Source organism: Carassius gibelio, chromosome A8, assembly GCF_023724105.1.
Source record: "Carassius gibelio isolate Cgi1373 ecotype wild population from Czech Republic chromosome A8, carGib1.2-hapl.c, whole genome shotgun sequence".
Lineage (NCBI taxonomy): Eukaryota > Metazoa > Chordata > Actinopteri > Cypriniformes > Cyprinidae > Carassius > Carassius gibelio.
The window spans coordinates 22,087,933-22,108,257 of record NC_068378.1 but is presented as its reverse complement, the minus strand read 5'-3'; the positions used below and the strand labels follow the sequence as shown (position 1 = coordinate 22,108,257).

Below are 20,325 nucleotides of genomic sequence, written 5' to 3'. Positions count from 1 at the left end.
ATGTATCCATCCACACCCATTTAATGGGGTTTTTTTCCAATAATATTTAAAAGTGAAGATTTACACTTTCATTATTAATTCTCCCTAGGTTTCTTCCTGTAAGATGCCGTAATTATTCTAATCTTGGCAGACCTGCTTCCATTATTGTAATAAAATACTGTGAATGCCTAAGAATAGCTATTGGTGAGTGCACTAGTTTTATTAATACTTTAGCATGTTGCATTTGGCATTAAACCCTTGCAGTTGCATATATTTTGAGGGAAATATCTTTCTGTATTTTTCTATTGAGTGGATTCAAAATTGGTATAAAATTTAACAACATCTGTATGCAAAAAAATGTATGCAAAAAAAAGCATTTTAATGGCTTATGCAGTTCACAATTTTTTGCACAATTTTTGGGAGTGAAACATTTGCAGAAAACGTTGAATAAGGACAGATGACTTGGCAAAGCTTTCACAAGTTTTTTATTTGTAGAATCAGCTAAAGTACTCAAAGCTCAATTCTGAAATCTTTCTATTAAAGATATTACTTAAATTAATTGTTATTCTTTAAACCTCACAGGAACTACTTCTGCCTGATGAGGAATCCGTGGAGAAGCGCTGCATTCTGGAGAACAGTGGAAGATCCAGGGTGAGTGAGCTCAGGTTTTGATCCTAACAGAAAGCAAGAATGGTGATATAACAGGTCCGCTTGATATCTTAATGTTACAGATGTCAATATGACCATTTTCATTTATATACATTCTCTGTATCGGGGGTTGTGTTGATGAACAGCTAATAATTAAATAATAAAATGTAAAAAAACAAAAAAAAAAAAAACTTCTTTAAAAAATCTGAAAATGTTTATTTGTTTTCCTGCATGTCATGTGATCATTTACCAACATAAAAGAACTATGTAAAGTGCGAACATGCTAATGGTTTTAAATACTGAGGCATGTGTGTTTATATTTTATATACCTCAAAAATTTACTTTTTTCACTTTTTTTTTTTTTTTAAATAAAGAACAAAAAAAAAAAACTAATTGATATTAAGTCCTGAGAGGAATATTCAGATGGTTGTACTAGCCTCATTTGCAAAGAGGGACATTTCCTTTAGCTCAGGGTGAAAGTATGGAGTAACTATATGGTGTCTGAGTGCATTTCTGTGTCTTCTCTGCTCCTGGAGTTCTTGCCTGAAGGTTGGATAAGCAAAACATCTATGCATCACCCTCTTTGACTTCCAGAAAAACGAAACCATTCAATCAGAGTAACTGTTTACCTGTGCTGTTTAATCCTGTTTTCCCACAGTGACTTTTGCTTCTTTTTATTGATTCTGTAAAAGCAGAAGTCGAAAGCAAACCGTTTAAGAGCAATTAGTCACCATGCACTTTCACACCTTCAGTAACAATTTGTGGTCTGTTTTTTTTATCTATAAATACCAGTCCACAGGCTGAGAACATTTACCCACTAGTATGTGTTATAAGCTTGTTACATGTTATAACTTATTCTGGTCTAGATTTGACGTATTGTAGATAAGACAGAAAATGATGAACAGTACCTCTTGGTAACTTTCTCTTCTGTTTTTTCCTGGAGCTTGTGGGGTTGTTGAGCTGCTCGCACTGATTCAGTATAGAGAGATGCCAGAGCTAAAAATCATCAATTAGTTACAAGGCTGTCACTAAAATGCATATGTAATAATTTTTTTTGTATTGCTTTTTGTAATACACTCTCAGAAATAAAGGTACAAAGCTACCAATGGGGCGAAACCCTAAGGTACAAAATGTATTTGTACCTTATTTACCCTTAAATGGTACATATTCATAATTTAAGTCAGAAGTCACGGCCTACTGGTTAGAGAGTTTGAGTCCTAACCCTAGGGTTGTGGGTTTGAATCTCTGGCTGGCAATACCACGACTGAGGTGCCCTTGAGCAAGGCACTGAACCCCCAACTGCTCCCCGGGCGCTGCAGCATAAATGGCTGCCCACTGCTCCGGGTGTGTGTTCACGGTGTGTGTGTGTGTGTGTGTTCACAGCTGTGTGTGTGCACTTTGGATGGGTCAAATGCAGAGCACGAATTCTGAGTATGGGTCACCATACTTGGCTGTATGTCACGTCACTTTAAAAGTACATGTTAGTACCTTTTTAAAGAGTACAGCTCCAGATTGGTACCTTTTTTTTTTTTGAGAGTCTATGTAATATTGAAGTGCACACTATCAAAAATCACAATTTAAACAAAAATGGAGATTATTGTATTTTGATGGTTATTAGTTTTGAAATATAAATGAACACTATTGAACACATATTTAGAAATATTTTATTAATACTTCTCATTTCAATTTTCTCACCTGACAGAGGCCTTATCTCCATTGCAACTGGAGGATCTACAGCATCAGGCAGGGACTAAAACAAACATACGGTTTAAATGTATTTAAAGCCAAGCCAGCATAATTTCATACATAAATATCACCTATAGACATCTGAATGATCAATCTTTTGTTAAATAGTAAAAAATGTGACAGTAGATCTTGTCTGACCAGTACAAGCTGCAGTAGATCATTCTGATGAACTTTCTCCTCTGCTGTACGCGGGTCCTTCAACTGCATCTTCTCCCATTGATTCTCTCTCTGTAGCAGCTGCTCCAAATATGACTGTTTTATTAAACCCATAAAAAAAAATAATACAAAAATTCAGGTGTAGTTTTAATTAAGCGTTAGCATTAGTTCTGGCAGGTCACGTTGAGTGAAGCTTGCATCAGCTGATTCTCAGCTGATCACATCTGCCTATAGAAATATAACACCTATCACAGCACTCCTATATAAACTCTATAGTCAGTATTATTCGGCAGCTTTTCCGCTTGCTCACTTGTTTTCATTAGCTTTGAGTTTGCGGTTGATTTCAGCTGAACGCAGTGTCAGAAGCACTTGTTTATCGCTCCCAATGGCTTCTATACAAATAAAGAATAATGTTATGATAATGACACTCATTCAAAGTATTTCCGCAGGGTGTATGTTTCATCTGCTGGACTGCCACTCAATACTTATTACAGATCCATAATTCTGATCTGCTTGAATATATATGTGCTCACTTGTGAGTAATGTACGAAAACATGTTTATGAATGTTAAGTGTGATACGATGATATAGCTTGTTATGGTCACTCTCTGTGTTTAAAATGGCGTTGTTTTTTTAATTCATTGTTCAGTTCCTCCAGGGGCGGATCTACCAGGGTGGCATATGCCACCCTAAAAGAAAGCCTTGCCACCCCTGCTGCCACCCCAATTGGCAGCAACGAATTAAAGGTTATGGCCAATTTGAAATTTCACGAGCGTGATTCGTGATCCTGCTCCGAACTCCCGAACTGATTCAAATGATTTGTGATCCCCAAACTGACTCAAATGATTCGCGAACCCCATAACGGTCTCAAATGATTCGCGATCCCGCTACGAACTCCCGAACTGATTCAAATGATTCGCGATCCCCATAACTGACTCAAATGATTCGCGATCCCGCTCCGAACTCCCGAACTGACTCAAATGATTCGCGACCCCCATAACTGACTCAAATGATTCGCGATCCCGCTACAAACTCCCGAACTGATTCAAATGATTCGCGATCCCCAAACTGACTCAAATGATTCGTGAACCCGCTCCGAACTCCCAAACTGACTCAAATGATTCGCGAACCCGCTCCGAACTCCCGAACTGATTCAAATGGTTTCCCCAAACTGACTCAAATTATTCGCGAACCCGCTTTGAACTCCCGAACTGACTCAAATGATTCGCGATCCCCATAACTGACTCAAATGATTCGCGAACCCGCTACGAACTCCCGAACTGATTCAAATGATTCGCGATCTCCATAACTGACTCAAATGATTCGCGATGCCGCTCCGAACTCCCGAACTGATTCAAATGATTCGCAGTCCCCAAACTGACTCAAATGATTCGCGAATCCGCTTTGAACTCCCGAACTGACTCAAATGATTTGCGATTCCCAAACTGTAATAATTTATAAAGTATTAATATACTGTAATATTTTTGTTGTTGTTGTTGTTGTTGTTGTTGATATAAAAACAGACTTAAGCCATCAATAGCCTTTAAAATGGCTTAAAATGCATTATATAAAAAAATAAAGAGGCAATAATTATTGGTTAATAATAACACTGTTAAAATAAATAATGTAGGCAAATTTATGTACATGTTATTACAAATGCCATTAAATTGCTGCTGTTACACTTACAGGACAATGAAATCCTTGTTTAAGCTACTGACCAAACATTTCATTCAAATATTCATCTTTCATTTTTTGGCCACCTTTTTGCTATAGATCACACAGGCTTTATAATTTCTTCAAAAAAAACGTGCATATCACAACCCTCACAACCATGGTTTTATCATAGTAAAACTGCTTAGTTTCCTTTTGCATGATTTCTGAATGCTTGAGACTATAAAATAAATTAGAGTCATAATAAAGTTATAGCCACAGGTAAATGTCGAGAGCTACAATTGTGATTTGTAAATAATACAATTTATTAATTTAGTTTTTTATTTGATTAAAGTTATTTTTTCACCCCCATAGTAGTTTTTTTCCCATCATCTTATTTGAGGAAGGGGGGCACAACAATAAATCCTGCTTATGGGAACCCTTAAGGTGTTGTTATACATGTCTCTGGGAATGTGTGCTCTACTACACACACACACACTGAAGCACGCGTGGTGTTTTCAGCTCTTCACTATATTGATGCATGATGTATGCTACACATGTGCACGTCAGTGCATTATGAGAGGATTTCACCATTTCATTTGATAAAACTATAGTCATTCATTTGTATCGTATACACAGACTGACAGAAACTGCAATGTCTTTATGACAACCTGTCAAAATAAAATATCAGTATAACTTGAAGAAACTCAAACAGAAATATAGTAGGCCTACTATTGCACAGTAGAGTATGCTATACTTCAAGAAGGGCTATTAACTAATAATAATAGTTTATTAAAAAAACACAGAAACTCTGGTTACAACCCACCAAAATAAAAGTTTGGTCTAATTCAAAGAAATTATTTAAGAAATTGCTTAGTAAAATATACTTAAAAAAGATGTACTAAAACATTATTTTAAAGGAATATCACACAAGTTTTCATAAAAGTTTTAATTTAAGCTCGCCAAAACAATAACACCATATTTTTCAAAAACAATTTCTAAAAGTACATTTGTATTTGTGCAATGCTTATTTATTTATTATTATTGTCAGCTAATAAAAGCTATGCTTCAGGGACCATATAACATCTAAGGCTAAATGTAGCTCTTGACTGGTTAAGTTAGATGGTGATTAACACTAAACAGTAGAAAATCCCCAGCTGGAAATGGCTGTTAAAATCTTGTGTTTCTTATAATAAATTGACATATTGATAACACTGAACCTTTTATAATGCTCTTAATTACATGTCGATGCATACTGTATGCATAAGTGAGTGTGGTGGTGCATATGGGGTATGGTCACTTATTCCTTATATGTTTGTAATGTTTGTTATAACTGTTTCAAATGCAAGACATTGATTGTATGAGATTAAGTTTGTAAATAATAGTCTGTGTCCTTTTGTAGTGTGCACATATATTTATTATCAATCTGTGATAACTGTGACTAAATTCAGTATATATACGTCTGCCATATGTTGCCACCCCTCAAAAATTCCTGCCCCCTTCTCGCCACCCCATCAATATTTTTCTAGATCCGCCCCTGAGTTCCTCTCTGTAAGCAAACCATTTTTCTTAGATTTAAATCAAATACATTTACATGGTGTAGCGCTCCCATATACATATTATTGCATTACAGAGGAGAGGCCAGTTAGGCTGTGTTATCCCCTAATACGTTAAAGGAACACTCCACTTTTTTTTAAATAGGCTCATTTTCCAACTCCCCTGGAGTTAAACAGTTGAGTTTTACTGTTTTCGAATCCATTCAGCCGATCTCCCGGTCTGGCGGTAGCACTTTAGCTGTAGCTTAGCATAGGTCATTGAATCAGATTAGACTGTAAGCATCTCTCGCTCAAAAATGACCAAAGAGTTTGCATAATTTTCTTATTTAAAACTTGACTCTTCTGTAGTTACATCGTGTACTAAGACCGACAGATCACTTCGTACACAAAGTCTTAGTACACGATGCAACTATAGAAGAGTCAAGTTTTAAATAAGAAAAATATAGAAATGGTCATTTGAGCGAGAGATGCTAACAATCTAATCAGATTCAATGATCTATGCTAAGCTTAAAGTGCTACCGCCAGACCCGGAGATCGGCTGAATGGATTCGAAAACGGTAAAACTCAACTGTTTAACTCTAGGGGAGTTGGAAAATTAGCCTATTTAAAAAAAAATTCCTCTGATTCGTATTTGTTGTCATTGTAAGATACTTGGCGTGTCTTAAAACATGACGGCGACTAACCAGACTGCAATGCTGAATGACATAGTTTTACAAGCTCTTTACTAAATTGTGCAATATACAATATGCTTGTTGTCTTGAACTTGCTGCTGTAAGGGGTGTATGCTTCCCCCTTTACGATCACATAATTTGCTTTAAGCAGCTTAAAGAAACAAGCTTGCTGCGTGTCCTCATCGCACAGCTTGGGGTGACGCTTCCCCCAAAATATGGGACATATTTACATATACTTATTAACATGCTTGTTGTCTTAATGACCCCTTAATGAAATTAATGGCATGCTAGAAACTTTCATTGGATAATATACAACATACTGTTATAAGACTTGCTGTTGTTAGGGGTGTATGCTTCTCCCTTTTATGACCACAGTTACTAAGCAGCTCAATCAGCACGCTTGTTGCATGTCCTCGCTTGCTACATTTCCTGTCAAAAAAAAAAAAAAAGAAAGCTAGGTACTTTGTTGCTTTAGGCTTAGTGGTTGTATGTTGACACAAAGGTAACATTAACGGTACCCAGTTAAACTTAGCACAGCCAAGGCTTTTTTTATCTGTTTTTTTAAGGCTGTCTGATATGAAACGGGTTTGCTGTTTAAATCTCATCTTGTATTGGAAGTGCGGTTCATTAAACTTATCCAAATATTATTTCCAAAACGTGTGTTTAAGTTCATCATATGCTATTGCTTAAAGCTATCTGGTGTATAGGTAAAGTGCTTGATATTTAATGTGCAGTATGTAGATTTGCTACTTAAAGTTGTTATCTATGCTAACGATTATCTGGATTAGGGCAACATGCTTGTTGCCTAAACACCAGATGCTGTACTGCATTAAAGGAGCATTCTGCTCTTATCAGCTGCTTAATTAAGAAGAGCACCCCTTCACTACTGCTCCTCTTCTGTAAAGGGCATGCTGCCCCAGTCTATGCCGTTTCAGAAGATCTTGTTTTAAAGCTGTCAGTGTATTGGGATTTTGCTTGCTTGTTAAGGCTTACCTAATGTTCAGTATCATGTTTGTGCTAAACCTGCTTGTTGCTTTAAGCTATTGGTTGTTACGGCAAGGGCTGTTAACCGGTTAAACTTTCAACAGCAAGAAGCTAATGTTTAAGCTGTTGTTTAAGGCCATATGAATGTTCTTGAAATATGCTTCCTGCTAATGGCACATCTGGTATTGGAAATACTGTTACTTTAAATTTCTCTTAATACTGCAACATGATGTGATTAAGCAACCAACATTCTTGTTGCAAAGATATCGAGTGTATTGCTAAGGATTTTTTTTTTTTGTCTACACTCAAGCGGGTTGTCAGATTGAGGACTGGTTACACAACGAGCACAAATGTCACAGGAGATGACAAACCTGTAACTGGGTCAGTTTGTTGAGTCATTATATGCAGGACTTTTATATATAGTCTTTTTAAATGGATGCTGAAGCTTTTAGGCCAGGTAGGATCTGCAATCTCTGATCTGTTCATTGCTTGTTTCTATGGCTGCAGTATGCTGTGTTTGGTGCAGTTCTAGGCTGCCAATTCTAATGGGGTTTCTGCACCTTTTTCAGGTATTGCATTAAAAGGCGGTTGCTGCTCTTCTTAGCTGCTTATAAAGGAAAGCATCCCTTTACTGCCTTCTTCTGTAAGGTGCTGCTGCCCCAAGTCACTGTTATTCCAGAAGGATATGCTTCTTTCAGAATGCATCAGTTGTGGTTTGAACGGTTCTGGACTGTCGTGTGTTAGGGGGTCCGGGCCTATCGTTTGTGTTTGGGGGGGGGGGGGGGGATTATGGCTGCTCTCCCTGCTCATTCATGACAGGCTACATGGATGGACAGCAAGTTTTTTACCAGAACAGAACCATACCACCAAACCAAACTTTATGCTAAGTGATCATTTTGAAGATAGTGGTCCTGACAGAAATTAAGCGTTAGCATTAGTTCTGGCAGGTCATGTGAGTCTAACTTGCATCAGCTGATTCTAAACTGATCAAATCTACCTATAAGAATTTGACACCTATCGCGAGATTGATATATAAGCTCTAGTCAGTATTATTCAATAGCTTTTCCACTTGCTCAGGAGCAAATAACCCTCCTCGATTCCCAACTCCTTTCGCCACAGTCAGGACTTGGCTTTCTGATACTCCTTGCTGAATCAGACTCATTTTTCTTGTATAATGTGATACTTTTAAATATCATGAAGTGCATTAAAGATATCTGCCTTGTTTTTTTTACCCTTATTATTGCTGCTCTCCCTGCTCATTCATGACAGGCTGCATGGATGGGCAAGGAGTTTTTGCCCAGAACAGACCCATACTTAATGCTAAGTATCTATCATTTTGATGATAGTGGTCTTAACATAAATATATTTAAAATATGCTTAAATTGTCCAAATTGATATTGCTAAAATATTTTTAAATGTGGGTACATACATGATACTTGATATGGTACTATCATAAATACATTGATAAGCCTAAAACGTATCACATATTAATCATTATGTGTTATAGGAATTAGAGCACCTTGACTTTTTCTTGCAGTTTCCTGCACAATGCTTCGGTTACAGGTGGATGCTGGGTCATCTGACGCACCAGCAGTACGTCAGGGCACTCCAAAACCGGTTGGATGTGGATGGAACTTGACTTTGGTAGTTTCTCCTTTAAGTCAAGACTACAACCAAGGGTGGTCCCAAAAGGGGGGCCTGGGGTCCTCTTCTAAGCACCAGAGATGGAAACAAACCATCAAGGCATTATAGGTAATCCACACTAAACTGCATGTTAAAACAGACATTTCCAAACATGTTTGTGAAAAAATATTGGATATTTAATTTGACATTATAAATGAAGTTATTCGTGCCCCAGCATGTCCAAAGTGAATACTAAAAGGAAGTTTACACCTGAAATGGATCACCTATAGATTATGAATTACCTCAGATGAAGGGAATGTCTCCCATTTCCTGGATTTGAGGTGTGTGGGAATGATGTCATCGTCTTGCTTGGATGAGAGCCAATGAGAGTTGATGTCTGGGCAGGGCCTTAGCAGAGTGATGCCAAATGATTCTGAAGAGAATCAATCAAGAGAACTTGAATACTTGAGTTATTGTACTTGCTGCATTTATGATTTCAATATAATTGAAATATATATATATAATTGCAATATAATTTCAAAAGAAATGGTGTTGAAAATAAAGACAGAGGCCAGTAACATAATGCACAGATTGAAAGAAAAGTGTCCTGACGTTGTGAGTCTGGTAGTGGGTCAGTGAGAATGGCAATAGAAGAGTCACAGTAAGCCTTCTGTAGGAGATCTTCAACATCTTGAGCTCTCAGCAGCTCTGAGGCTGAACAGTCCTCATGTACCACAAACAACCTCAAAGACACAACACAATATTCTGTTTTTAAAATGTCACTAATTCAAACCAAATGCAAAATGTCAAGCAAATACACTACTATTTAAAAGTTTTTTTTGTAATTTATTTCTGTGATGCAAAGCTGCATTTTCAGCAGTCATTCAGTGTCACATGATCCTTCAGCAATCATTCGAATATGCTGATTTGTCGCTCAAGAAACATTTCTTATTATGTTGAAAACAGATACTACTTAATATTTTTATGGAAACTGATATTTTTTTTAGGATTCTTTGAGTAGAATGGTAGAAAGTTCAAAAGAACAGCATCTATTTGAAATATAAATATTTTGTAACTTATAAATGTCTTTACTGTAACTTCTGACCCATTTATTTCATCCTTGCTTAATACATTCTTTGTTACTTTCCAGAAAAAATCTTACTGCTTTAAATATATATGTACAGTACTGAATTAAGACACAGAGACAAAAGACAATGACTGCATAACAGGTGTGTGAATTGCAATATTAGCATTACATTAAATAAAAAAATCAACATTAGCAGAAATAAATAAATAAATGTATTAAATGGCTCCTTGTAATACTCAATTGTGAGTCAGTATTTTTCTACAATGACCTCAAACTGTAAAATTATTCCTGATTTCCTACATAGCTGTGCTAGTTTCATGTCTACTCTGTTCAAGTTAGTAGTCTTTCTAGTCTTTCCAGTTAATAATCTCTTAGAAAATCTACTTGTCTTTAAGTGACCTTGGTTGTATTTTTTTGAGAGACTTACCTAGCTGGTTGTGATTTAAAGCCAGCGTTCTGTTGAAGCTCTGTTGCTTTCATTTCTGATCCATTAGCCTTGACAGTGATCTGACCATCTGCATTAACCTGCCCACAATATGTTCTGGGTTTTTATTCAGGATGACTTGGATACAAGAGTTTGACATCACTTCAGTGTTATTATTGTTAACTAAAACTGAAACTAAAGCCATTACATAAATTAATACTTGTCACTTTGCAACAGCCACACAGAAACTTCATTGTTTACACCCCCTCAAATATATATAAATATTTATTAAAAAAAAAAAAAAAAAAAACATTAATTTAAATTTAAGTTTGTCCTTAAAAAACTGTTATACACAAATATTTTACAGATGACCATAACTAGAAAAATACATATTTATTCACAAATAGACATTTCATGGAAAGTACTTGAAAGTGGTTGCCCTCGGGGTCCATCACATGGCATATGACATCTTTCTGGTTCATCACATATTGGCCTAGTGGGTCCTTCTCTGATCTCTGTTGAGACTGATGAGATGTGTACACTGCCCCACTATCCTTATCAATATGGAGGACACCCCCACCATGAGGATAGATCTACAATAAAGTGACAGAGAGGAGAGATGTTACATATGATGCTGTAGACGCGTATATCTCTCACATATTCTTCCATCCATCCTCTTACTTTATATGATCCATGAGCAGTTGCGCTGATGGAAGTGCCATCCCCGTAAATAACATCACACGTTCTTCTCTCATTGTCCATTATCACTGTTGCAAATTCAGCTTTTTCCACCCTAACCAGTTTCTCTCCTGAAATCAGGTTTAATCCTTTACTGTCAACACTGTAGTAACTGTTTATTATGTTACTGCATGAAAACACTCTTGCACCTGAGCTCAGCTGTTGTTGTGGCTCCCCCTGCTGGTAGAAGGTGCTTATACGCGTTCCATCTGCGTGATCCACTATCATTGCGCCATCTTTCTTCAGCACAGACAGCACTTTGTCCTCTCTTGTGACCACAGCCTATAAATGTATCATTTTTTTTTTTTTACAACAATCATATATTGACCCCAAAAGGAGATGTTGGTTTTGAATGACAAGACACTTACTGTCCCACTGAAGGGGTCTGTAGCATGATAGGCCAGTATGGGCTGCACTTCAACTTCCTTCCCGGCCACAGAGGCGACTCTGAAGCCAGAGGGGGTTGTGGTGGTCCAAGATCCTCCGTTAACCTCGAGATAGTATTTTGGATTTTCATTTTCTATGGACTTTTGTTGCTCTACCTCTGTATTTACCTTCGAATCAGCCTTTCCTGTGAACAACAAAAGACGTTAAATATACTTTACAGTAAATGGACATTACAGTCTCTCTCTTTCATACACTTATTCAGATTCATATATTTATCAAAAAGTGTGAGGTCAGTAAGATATTTTTTGAAAGAAAAGAATATCAGCAATGATGCTTTAAAATTGAAAAGACTTATAATGTTACTAACAATTACCACGGCAGTTTTTTTTTTTGCAGGCTACATGTCGTGACAAATTTTCAGTAAGAGATTTGTTTGTTCTGATGTGGTATGTATACCTTTCTTGTCTTTAGTGTCTTTGGTGTCCACTATCATCTCTTTAACAGGCTCTTCCTCTTTTAAGAGTATGTGTGGAACCAGCACACACACTGGTTCAGAGTCTGGGCTCGTACTGACTGTACCATCTGCAAATAGGACCTGAAACACACACACACATACTGTATACTTCCTCCATGAGGTCATTATTTCATTAGGAGTGTGCTTTATGTATTTGTATTACGTGCATTTTTGTACAACCATATGTATGTACGTGAATACCTCAGTAGATCCATCTTTCTTGTGTTTGATGACAGTCCCTCTGCTGGTGATGACCCTGGAGACCTCAGTGTGTATGCTGAAGTCTGAGGTCAAATCTGATCTAGACCCTGAATTATAAAATCTCTGTCGTATCAGCAGAGATCGGACATGAGATTCCCCATCTAAAAAAACACAGATAAGACCTTACAGATGCTCTCTGTGTCTTCAAACTGAGAGAAACTATAAATAAAATAGGCTAGGCCTAGTCTATTCTGTATTTTTACTGATGTTTTTGCCATGATCGATACAGAGTAGAAATGTATGTAATGTTTATAATAAACCTTATGATGCATGAATTTTATTTACACAATAACTTGCATCTCACCCACTGAGTCCTCAAAATCAAAGTGCAGGATGAGTCCATTGGGAAGAGATACATACAGATTGAGGAACGGTGGAAGAGAGGAGGTATCTCCGGGCTCACAGTGTACCTCAGGCACCTCAGAAACACACATTTGTGAGGGAGATAATGGCTATTTAGTTATGATTCATTGAATGCTAATCTAAACAACGAAGCAATAATGTAAAACCTAACCAACCAACATTTATTTATTTTTTATTTTTGTCCAGTTACCTGTTCCTGTTGTTGCTGGTCAGTATAGATGGCACTGGGCACCGTGGATTGGAGAGTCTGACCTCTTGTTTTATTAGGTTTGCTCTGACTGCAGGACAGCTGAATGCCATTGGCCAGTACAGCATGAAAAGAGCCACATTTCTCAATCTCACAATCTGGATTGACTCCATTAGCAGCTGGACTACTGAACATATCAATTTCCTTTAGTTTGTCCTCTTTTTTTCTATCTGAAATGTGTGTGTAGAAGTGATGGCCGTCCTTCTTTACACATACTTTCACTTGTGTCAACCCTAATGATGGAAACCAAATATAAAAGGTTATAATAATAAGGTTAACCAGTTTATATAAGGCATAAAAGCTGTTATCCACCAAAGTTAAATGCATGCTCTAATACTCTTAATATATATATATGTAAAAAATGAATGTGTACTGTATTTGTGCAGGTACATTTTAGCCTGTTTATATTCTCAAACCTTGTGTGAAGTGAAAACGCTCCACATCGATTTGTCCTCCATCACAGGGATAGAGAGACTGAACTTGGCCAGTGACCTGCACCAGTTTTCCATTTAAACTGTAGCCTGTGAAAACCTGTGTGAAATATACAACCTTTTAGCTATTTCATTTCAAATTTAGCGCCACTATAGCATATAAGCTTTTTATATGGAAATATATATTTGAGACATTTGTTCTTCTCTCATTTGCTGGATCTTGAGGCGTCTCTGGAACGTCTCTGGTCTTGTCTCTAGGCAGTGTGGCCGAGCTGGGTGTTTTAGACATGTTCTCTCTACTCTTTCTTGAGGCCAGCGGAGACTTCTTGTTTTCCTTTACTGAGTCCATCCTCTCTCCAACTTTTGGTGTCGCTTTTCCTCCTTTTTCTTTCTTTGTCTTTTTGGATTGCTCCTCCTCCTTTAATCTATCCTGCTCGATCTTCCATGCCTACAGTAAATACACGAGAGAAAAAAGGCCTGGTGTAAGGATCATGAAATCTGAAAATGTGTAATGTAAATATTTCTATGTTATAGTTAACAGCTCACTTTGAGAGAGTCCTCTCTTATGTACGGTTCTAATGTGTCTGAGATTGGAGACTTCTCTAGACAATCTAAAAGAAATAAACTCAATTTTAAACATGCACATTATTAAATACATAGAAAAATATTTTTTAATATACTAATATAGTCGCTGTATAAATATGTTATCTTCATGTTATCTCTTTCTCAGACACACACACACACAAACACATTTATATTGACATAATTATGAATATGTTGCCTCTCTTCCTGTCGGTCTCTGAAGGGGTTTGAATAAGATTTCTTTCTTCCTCTTTCTTCTCCTGCTCCATTTGCCATTTTTCCTCTTCCTGTCTGGTCCATTCACTGATTGAGTGTGCCACATTTTCCAAGTAGTTTCTATGAGAATATTGTATTATATTAAATAAAAAACAAATTAAAATCTTAGTAGCTAAAATGATCAATAACTGCAGAAATAAATTGGCTTTGGATGACTGGACCATGTAAAGCTTCGAATTAGACGAAGTACCTGAAGCCCACATCTGTGTGAAGTGATGCGTCCCAGTATTCTTTGCAAATCCTCTGGGGGCTCATGGGATTGTGGCAGACAACATATATTGCATTGTCTCTGCTACAGTGAAATGTGTCCACACATCTATAAGTCTCAGAGGCAGACTGGATGACCTGAATATGCACAGAGATTACTCATTTGTCATTTTTATTGCAGTTTCTAATAGATTTTCAAAACAATATTGCAAAAATATTAAACATAAGGATGCAATAAGAGATTTGAAGGTGGGAACCTGCGGGAAAACAGAAGCGCTGTGCTTCTCTACAAAGTTCCAGTCTGCCAGCTGACGAATCAGTGTCTTCTGGAGATCTGTTACAGTCACTTCATTACCCTGCATTGATGAAACATAATAGTATATTAAAAACCAATCACTTGTTCAAGATAATGTCAATATAGTGTAAATGTTTAATTACATAACAATCAAATTTCAGCTTCAAATAGTTTTTCCAAAACTTTAATCATACCATTTTTCTCTCAGTCCCTGCATTGCTTTCTGCTGATCCTTCAAAAATAAAACAACGTATCTGTACAACCACAAGGCTTCAACACTGCTTTAAATACTTTTTTAGAACTTAAAATCTATTTGTAGCACTTAAAGCAAGTTGTAAGGGCTGCTCTTGTGCTCTCGTCACACCTGGTGTCCCGCTGTTGCTCCAGTACCGGTGTCTGGTGAATTCGACAGGGTTGTCCCATGGTGTAGGGTTTGGAGGATCTGATTGAGATCCTTTAATAAAGCTGTTCTCGTCCACTGTAGTCAATGGCATACTCTCAAACACAAACAGCTGGAGAAGCCTCTGTAGCTCAGACCAGCTCATTGACTCTAAAGATACATATTAAGAATTTACTTTAGGAAGAACTGGACCATAAGGTAATATTAATACAGTTATTCATTGTCGTTCCTCCTCACCGTCAGTGCAGAAGTGCAGTAGCTCCTGTGATCTAGTCAGTCTATCAGCGGCACTTTCAGTGTGTCTGGACATCAGGTTGGTCCAAACATGGCTTTGTCTCATAATGTCTGCTTCAGTTTTGATGACATCAAAACCATCTAGGACCTGTAACATATGCATAAGTGTACAATAATTTAGGGGCCTTAAATAAGCTATAGACGATTCTATAGGGTTAAAATGCACATAATAAAATATTTGTGTGTGCTATCAAGAATTTATGGGAGACGTGATTGTGTTTAAATCCAACTTCTTTTAATTATGAGCTTCATGGATGCATGTTCACATGCTCACAGGAAGCTGATGGAGTCTCCTTGCTCTCTCATCATGGTGATTGAGCAGGAGCGGGTGTTTTTGACCAGTATTTGGGCTGTTCTGGATCCCAAGATCCTCCATCAGTTCCTGCCATTAAACAAGCACAGATTATAGCTATAGTTAGATTTTGATTCAGAAACCCAGTGTCTGTCATTTTTTTTTTTTTTTTTTTTTTTGCTGTTGTAGCATTGGTTTGATCCAGACATTCACCTTCTTGTTGTCTTCTTCCAGTGGCAGACTCAGGACAGATGAGAGCATATAACTGATTAGATCTTGATCTGTTTTATCAAAACGCTCCCCTGAATCATCGGATCCTTCCTGTTCTGAAGCCACTACCTAGAAAAACACACAGGAAGTCAAATTTAGCAGCTAAATGTTCAAAGAAATAAAGAACTTGCAGCAGGTGAGCCTCATTCAGTAATGCATGTGTACCCACTTGATCATAAAACCTGTGTGCAAATGTAATTTTTTATACGTATGTCTGTTTTCTCTGGTTGTTAATAAAGTGGTATGTTTAACAGTCTTTCATATTTCCAAATTGAAGTTTATACTGAATCCTACAAAGTGCCCTTACCTGTTCCAGCATGCAATGCAATATAAGAGGTACAGAAGTGATTTCAGTAGGAATCCTGTCCAGTAAATCACAGTAGTATCTCATATCAACCTCTGTGCTCAGAACAGGAGACTCAGGCTCTGCTGAGGAAACCCATAGGTTCAGTTTATGACTTTAATCAATATTAAAGACTTAAGTACTGTATTAATGTAATTTTTATATATTTACTTGTTGTTGATCCCATTTTGCATGATGAAAGTCATTTGGGGGATTCTTAACTTAAATCTTATATTTCTATGTTTATTTTATTTATTTATTTTCAAATGATGGTCTTATTTTTAATGACAAAACATGAATTATTTTAAAACGTTAATGTCAGCTAGAGCCTGTGTAGCTTCATTTCTCTCTATATTTTTATATAAAGGATATTTAAAACCAAAGCTCAAAAAAATATATATATCATAACTTGTACCAGGGTCTTCCTCTGACACTCCTTTCTTCCTTGGGGTTTGTAGAACCTAAAACATAAACCACATTTAATATCATCATCAACAACAAAAAAACTACATCCTGCCTCAAGATACTTCTGGAGTCAGCTTTTTTTCTGCACTTACTACATTCAAGGTTTCTGTAGGTTTTATGATTGAATATTTAAGACTTGTTTAAGATCATGTACAAAAATTCTAACAAATCTCCATTACTTTTTAATTCATCTTACAAAACAAAACAAAAAAAGTTCTGCTTCCAAATACAGAAATAGCTTTTAATGTATCTTCTGATAACACTGCAAAAAAAATGATGCTCTTCCTCAGTATTTTTGTCTTGGTTTCCGATGTAAATCTCTTACTTTAGAAAAACATCAGAGGTCTTATTTACTGTGGAATTCATCAAAATGAAGTGAGTTGATTTATGATTAAAACAAGAACAAATATCTACCAATGGGCTAAAAAAACTTAATTAAAATTGAAAAAAGTTTTCATAACCTACAGACTATCTGTTTGTTCTTTTTTTTATTAACTTTTGTTCAGTTTTCAAGACTGTTTCACATTTATAACAAAATACTTTTTTTTGTAATGCATACAACATGTAATGCCCTGACTTTATCAATTTAAGACCTTTTTAAGACCTTGAATTGTGCAAAGGCAAATTAAGACTTTATGACCCACAGAAACCCTATACCGTATCTTTCATATTAACAGCACTACTGTCAGTAAAGTCTGACGTGAACCTCATTGGAGCTCAGTGGTCGGGACTGTGGGATGGATCTACTGGCCTCGGGCACCTGGATCAACCTCATGCAGTTGAGATAATGGCTGTACTGTCTCCTCCAGTCCAGGGTGTCATACACCAGACATGCCACCCCCTCAAATATAGCAGCTCCAAATGCTAGCTGCAGATAGCAGTGGAAGACAAACAGAGTAATGGAATATATGGAACCTTGATGATATCACATGCAATGGTCTGACCAAGGGTTTAAAATGCATTATGACAATAAAATAAACAAAATATATTAAACAGAAACAGAAACAAAACTAAATCGCAGGTCTTATTTGGTAGAAGAGAGTGTACTTCGTGTTTTTCATTCACCATTGCTTCAGTGTTGCTTTTGTCCTGGGGCAGCAAATGGATCTTCACGCTATAGTTCAACCTGGCAACATCACGGAGTCTGGATCCCATATTCCCACTGTTCAAGACTTGATCCAGCTGCTTCCAGAACACATCTAGCTCCCGCTGCCTCTTTTGTTTCAGAATCTCAACTTCTGAACACAGTATGAGTTAAAACTGGGTGATTTAAAATCTTGATTTTGTATGCATACAAATACAACACCAGCCTTCCGATGTGGGCCAGCATACTCTGCATGCATTATGTAATAGAATTTGAAAAGTATAAGCTTAATAAAATTCTTAGCAATTTGCCTTGATCTTCGAGTAATTGGTGATCCTCGTCTGCCACTGTTTCCTCTGGAGCCTCTGATTTGACCTCTCTCTCTAAGCCCAATTTAATGATATTGGACACGTGGATACCCAGAGAGTCCAACGCAGAGATTAAATGAGGCTGGCAGAACCCCACAATCAGGATGTAGTGCTGTGGCCCATCATCAGGCTCATCATCTGAATTCAAAATTTAAACATTGTTTGCAAACCCATTTTACTACAGTATTCTACAGATATTTGACTAGAAGCAATGCAGAAATAGATACCTATGTATTTGATTGTATTTTCTTCTTCCCCTCTACGTTTTAGTTTGGTGTCTTTGGTTGGAACTGGAAGTTCAGCAGCTTTCTTCCCCTTTGCTGCTCCTTTACCCCCCTGGTCCTTGCCGGCAGAATTCAGTCCCGCTTTAACAGGGACATTATCCTCTACAGCCTTAAATACATATACTCTATGTTACTGTTTATCTAAGACATGTTTATGTTTTAAATATATGCGTAGTATATTTGATTAGCATTTATCACATATAAAGTGTAAATTTGAATAGAATAACTAAAACGAGTCAACATAGACATGTTTTAGCTAATGGTAAAAAAGCTCTCGCCTTCTGCTCAGCAGCCCTCCTTGCGATGTCATTGTTTTTGATGGCCAGAAGCTGAAACTTTATTAATTTCGCCATCAAGTCCACAGTAATTTCCTCTCCGACATCCATTATAGACTTTGCAACTTCAGTCACCTATACAGAAGCACAAAAGTAGTATTTAGTTGAAAACATGAATATACAACATAATTAAAAAATATATTATTATTATTATTATTATTATTAATAATCAAAATGGTTGATTCTTTTTTTTTCTTTACTTAAAATCTGCTCCAAAATTATATATCCATTACAGATTGTCTGGAGCCTAAAACTATACATGATCAATATATGTTTGTGATTGTAACACTGGCATTTCTGTGTTTTGTGGTGAATAACAATTCCCACCTCACAAAACATGGGAACATCTTTGGTCTTTCTGGTCTTCGGGTTTCCCAGTTCATCGATCTGTGTCACCGAAGATCGGTTTATTTACAACAACAGATTGTAATATTTCTTTAATGTAACATAATTAAATGTCATTCCTTTCCATCACACCCATCTACATGTCACTCATTAATAATACTCTCTAATGATTTGATGTGAATCATCACTAAACAGAAAGCTAATTTCAGACCTTTTCCAGAGTGTCCTCCCAGGACAGCACGCTGAAGAGCTTGCGCAGGGGCTGCTGAACCGCCTGCAGAAGGGCACTGATGAGCTGTTCGTCCTCTGCTCTCTCTGCCTGCACCATAGACAGACTGGCCCTCCAGTCATTCTAGAGTCATGCATGATTCAGAGGAGACAACAATGTACATTCTGCGTGGTTTACAAGATTTTTTTCTTTTTAAAGAAGCAGTTCACCCCAAAATGATAATCAGACACCATTTACTCAAGTGGTTCCAAATCCACGATACAAAAAGAGGGATTGACAGGCCTAGTCACCATTCACTTCCATTGTATATTTTTCCATACAATGAAAGTGAATAGTGACTGAAATTGACATTCTATCAAACATTGTCAAAATAGAACATGAAGGTGAGTAATTATTAATGCCTGATTTGAACAGATATAGAGGTATAGAAGGTATAGAAGAATTAGAACAAACACAATAACGGTTTCTAGAGGAACATTTTTAGGATTACCTCTTCAAATACAGCAGCAGTAAGAGCTGTTTCCCAGTTTTTGTTAGCAGCAGCTGCCCCGGGTGGAGTTGTCCCAGATGGAGTAACACTTTTATTCCGTTTGGGGGGCATATTCACTCAAATTTCATTAAACTCACTAATTTCACCGTCAGTGTGACGTCGCTTGTAATAAATACTGTTCTTAAGTTATTGTTTGTTTATTGTTCTTTTATTTTAAAGTGTTTACTCGTACTAAAGTTTGCGTGTCTGGTCAAAGTTTCCTAAAGCGTCCTGGTAACCTATGGAAACCAAACACATCTGCG

At 36.9% G+C, this 20,325-nt stretch overlaps 1 protein-coding gene across 1 annotated transcript; it reads right to left on the bottom strand.

Moving 5' to 3' along the window:
- Positions 1–447: 447 nt before the first annotated feature.
- LOC128018896 (sperm-associated antigen 17-like) lies at positions 448–20,304 on the bottom strand. Its single transcript, XM_052604764.1, has 38 exons — positions 20,024–20,304; positions 19,516–19,656; positions 19,287–19,346; positions 18,903–19,034; positions 18,568–18,733; positions 18,284–18,478; positions 17,954–18,126; positions 17,595–17,756; positions 16,833–16,884; positions 16,388–16,509; positions 16,024–16,149; positions 15,793–15,900; positions 15,462–15,606; positions 15,189–15,374; positions 15,019–15,056; positions 14,787–14,885; positions 14,513–14,667; positions 14,246–14,382; positions 14,011–14,075; positions 13,658–13,912; positions 13,450–13,564; positions 12,977–13,266; positions 12,728–12,842; positions 12,364–12,524; positions 12,105–12,243; positions 11,630–11,832; positions 11,411–11,543; positions 11,205–11,332; positions 10,949–11,116; positions 10,527–10,624; positions 9,625–9,755; positions 9,315–9,445; positions 8,909–9,100; positions 2,512–2,625; positions 2,323–2,377; positions 1,536–1,623; positions 1,257–1,310; positions 448–1,170 (listed from the first exon to the last, which is right to left on the bottom strand). The coding sequence occupies exons 1-38, from the start codon at positions 20,132–20,134 to the stop codon at positions 1,047–1,049; spliced, it is 5,067 nt and encodes a 1,688-aa protein (XP_052460724.1). The 5' UTR covers positions 20,135–20,304; the 3' UTR covers positions 448–1,046.
- Positions 20,305–20,325: the final 21 nt, after the last annotated feature.

Coding starts and splice junctions, on each gene's coding strand:
- LOC128018896 (XM_052604764.1), bottom strand. CDS start 20,134: ATGCCCCCCAAACGGAATAAAAGTGTTACTCCATCTGGGACAACTCCA. Junction 15,057..15,188: donor GAGCAACAGCGGGACACCAG/GTGTGACGAGAG, acceptor TTATTTTTGAAG/GATCAGCAGAAAGCAATGCA. Junction 11,117..11,204: donor CTGCTCATGGATCATATAAA/GTAAGAGGATGG, acceptor ACTTTATTGTAG/ATCTATCCTCATGGTGGGGG.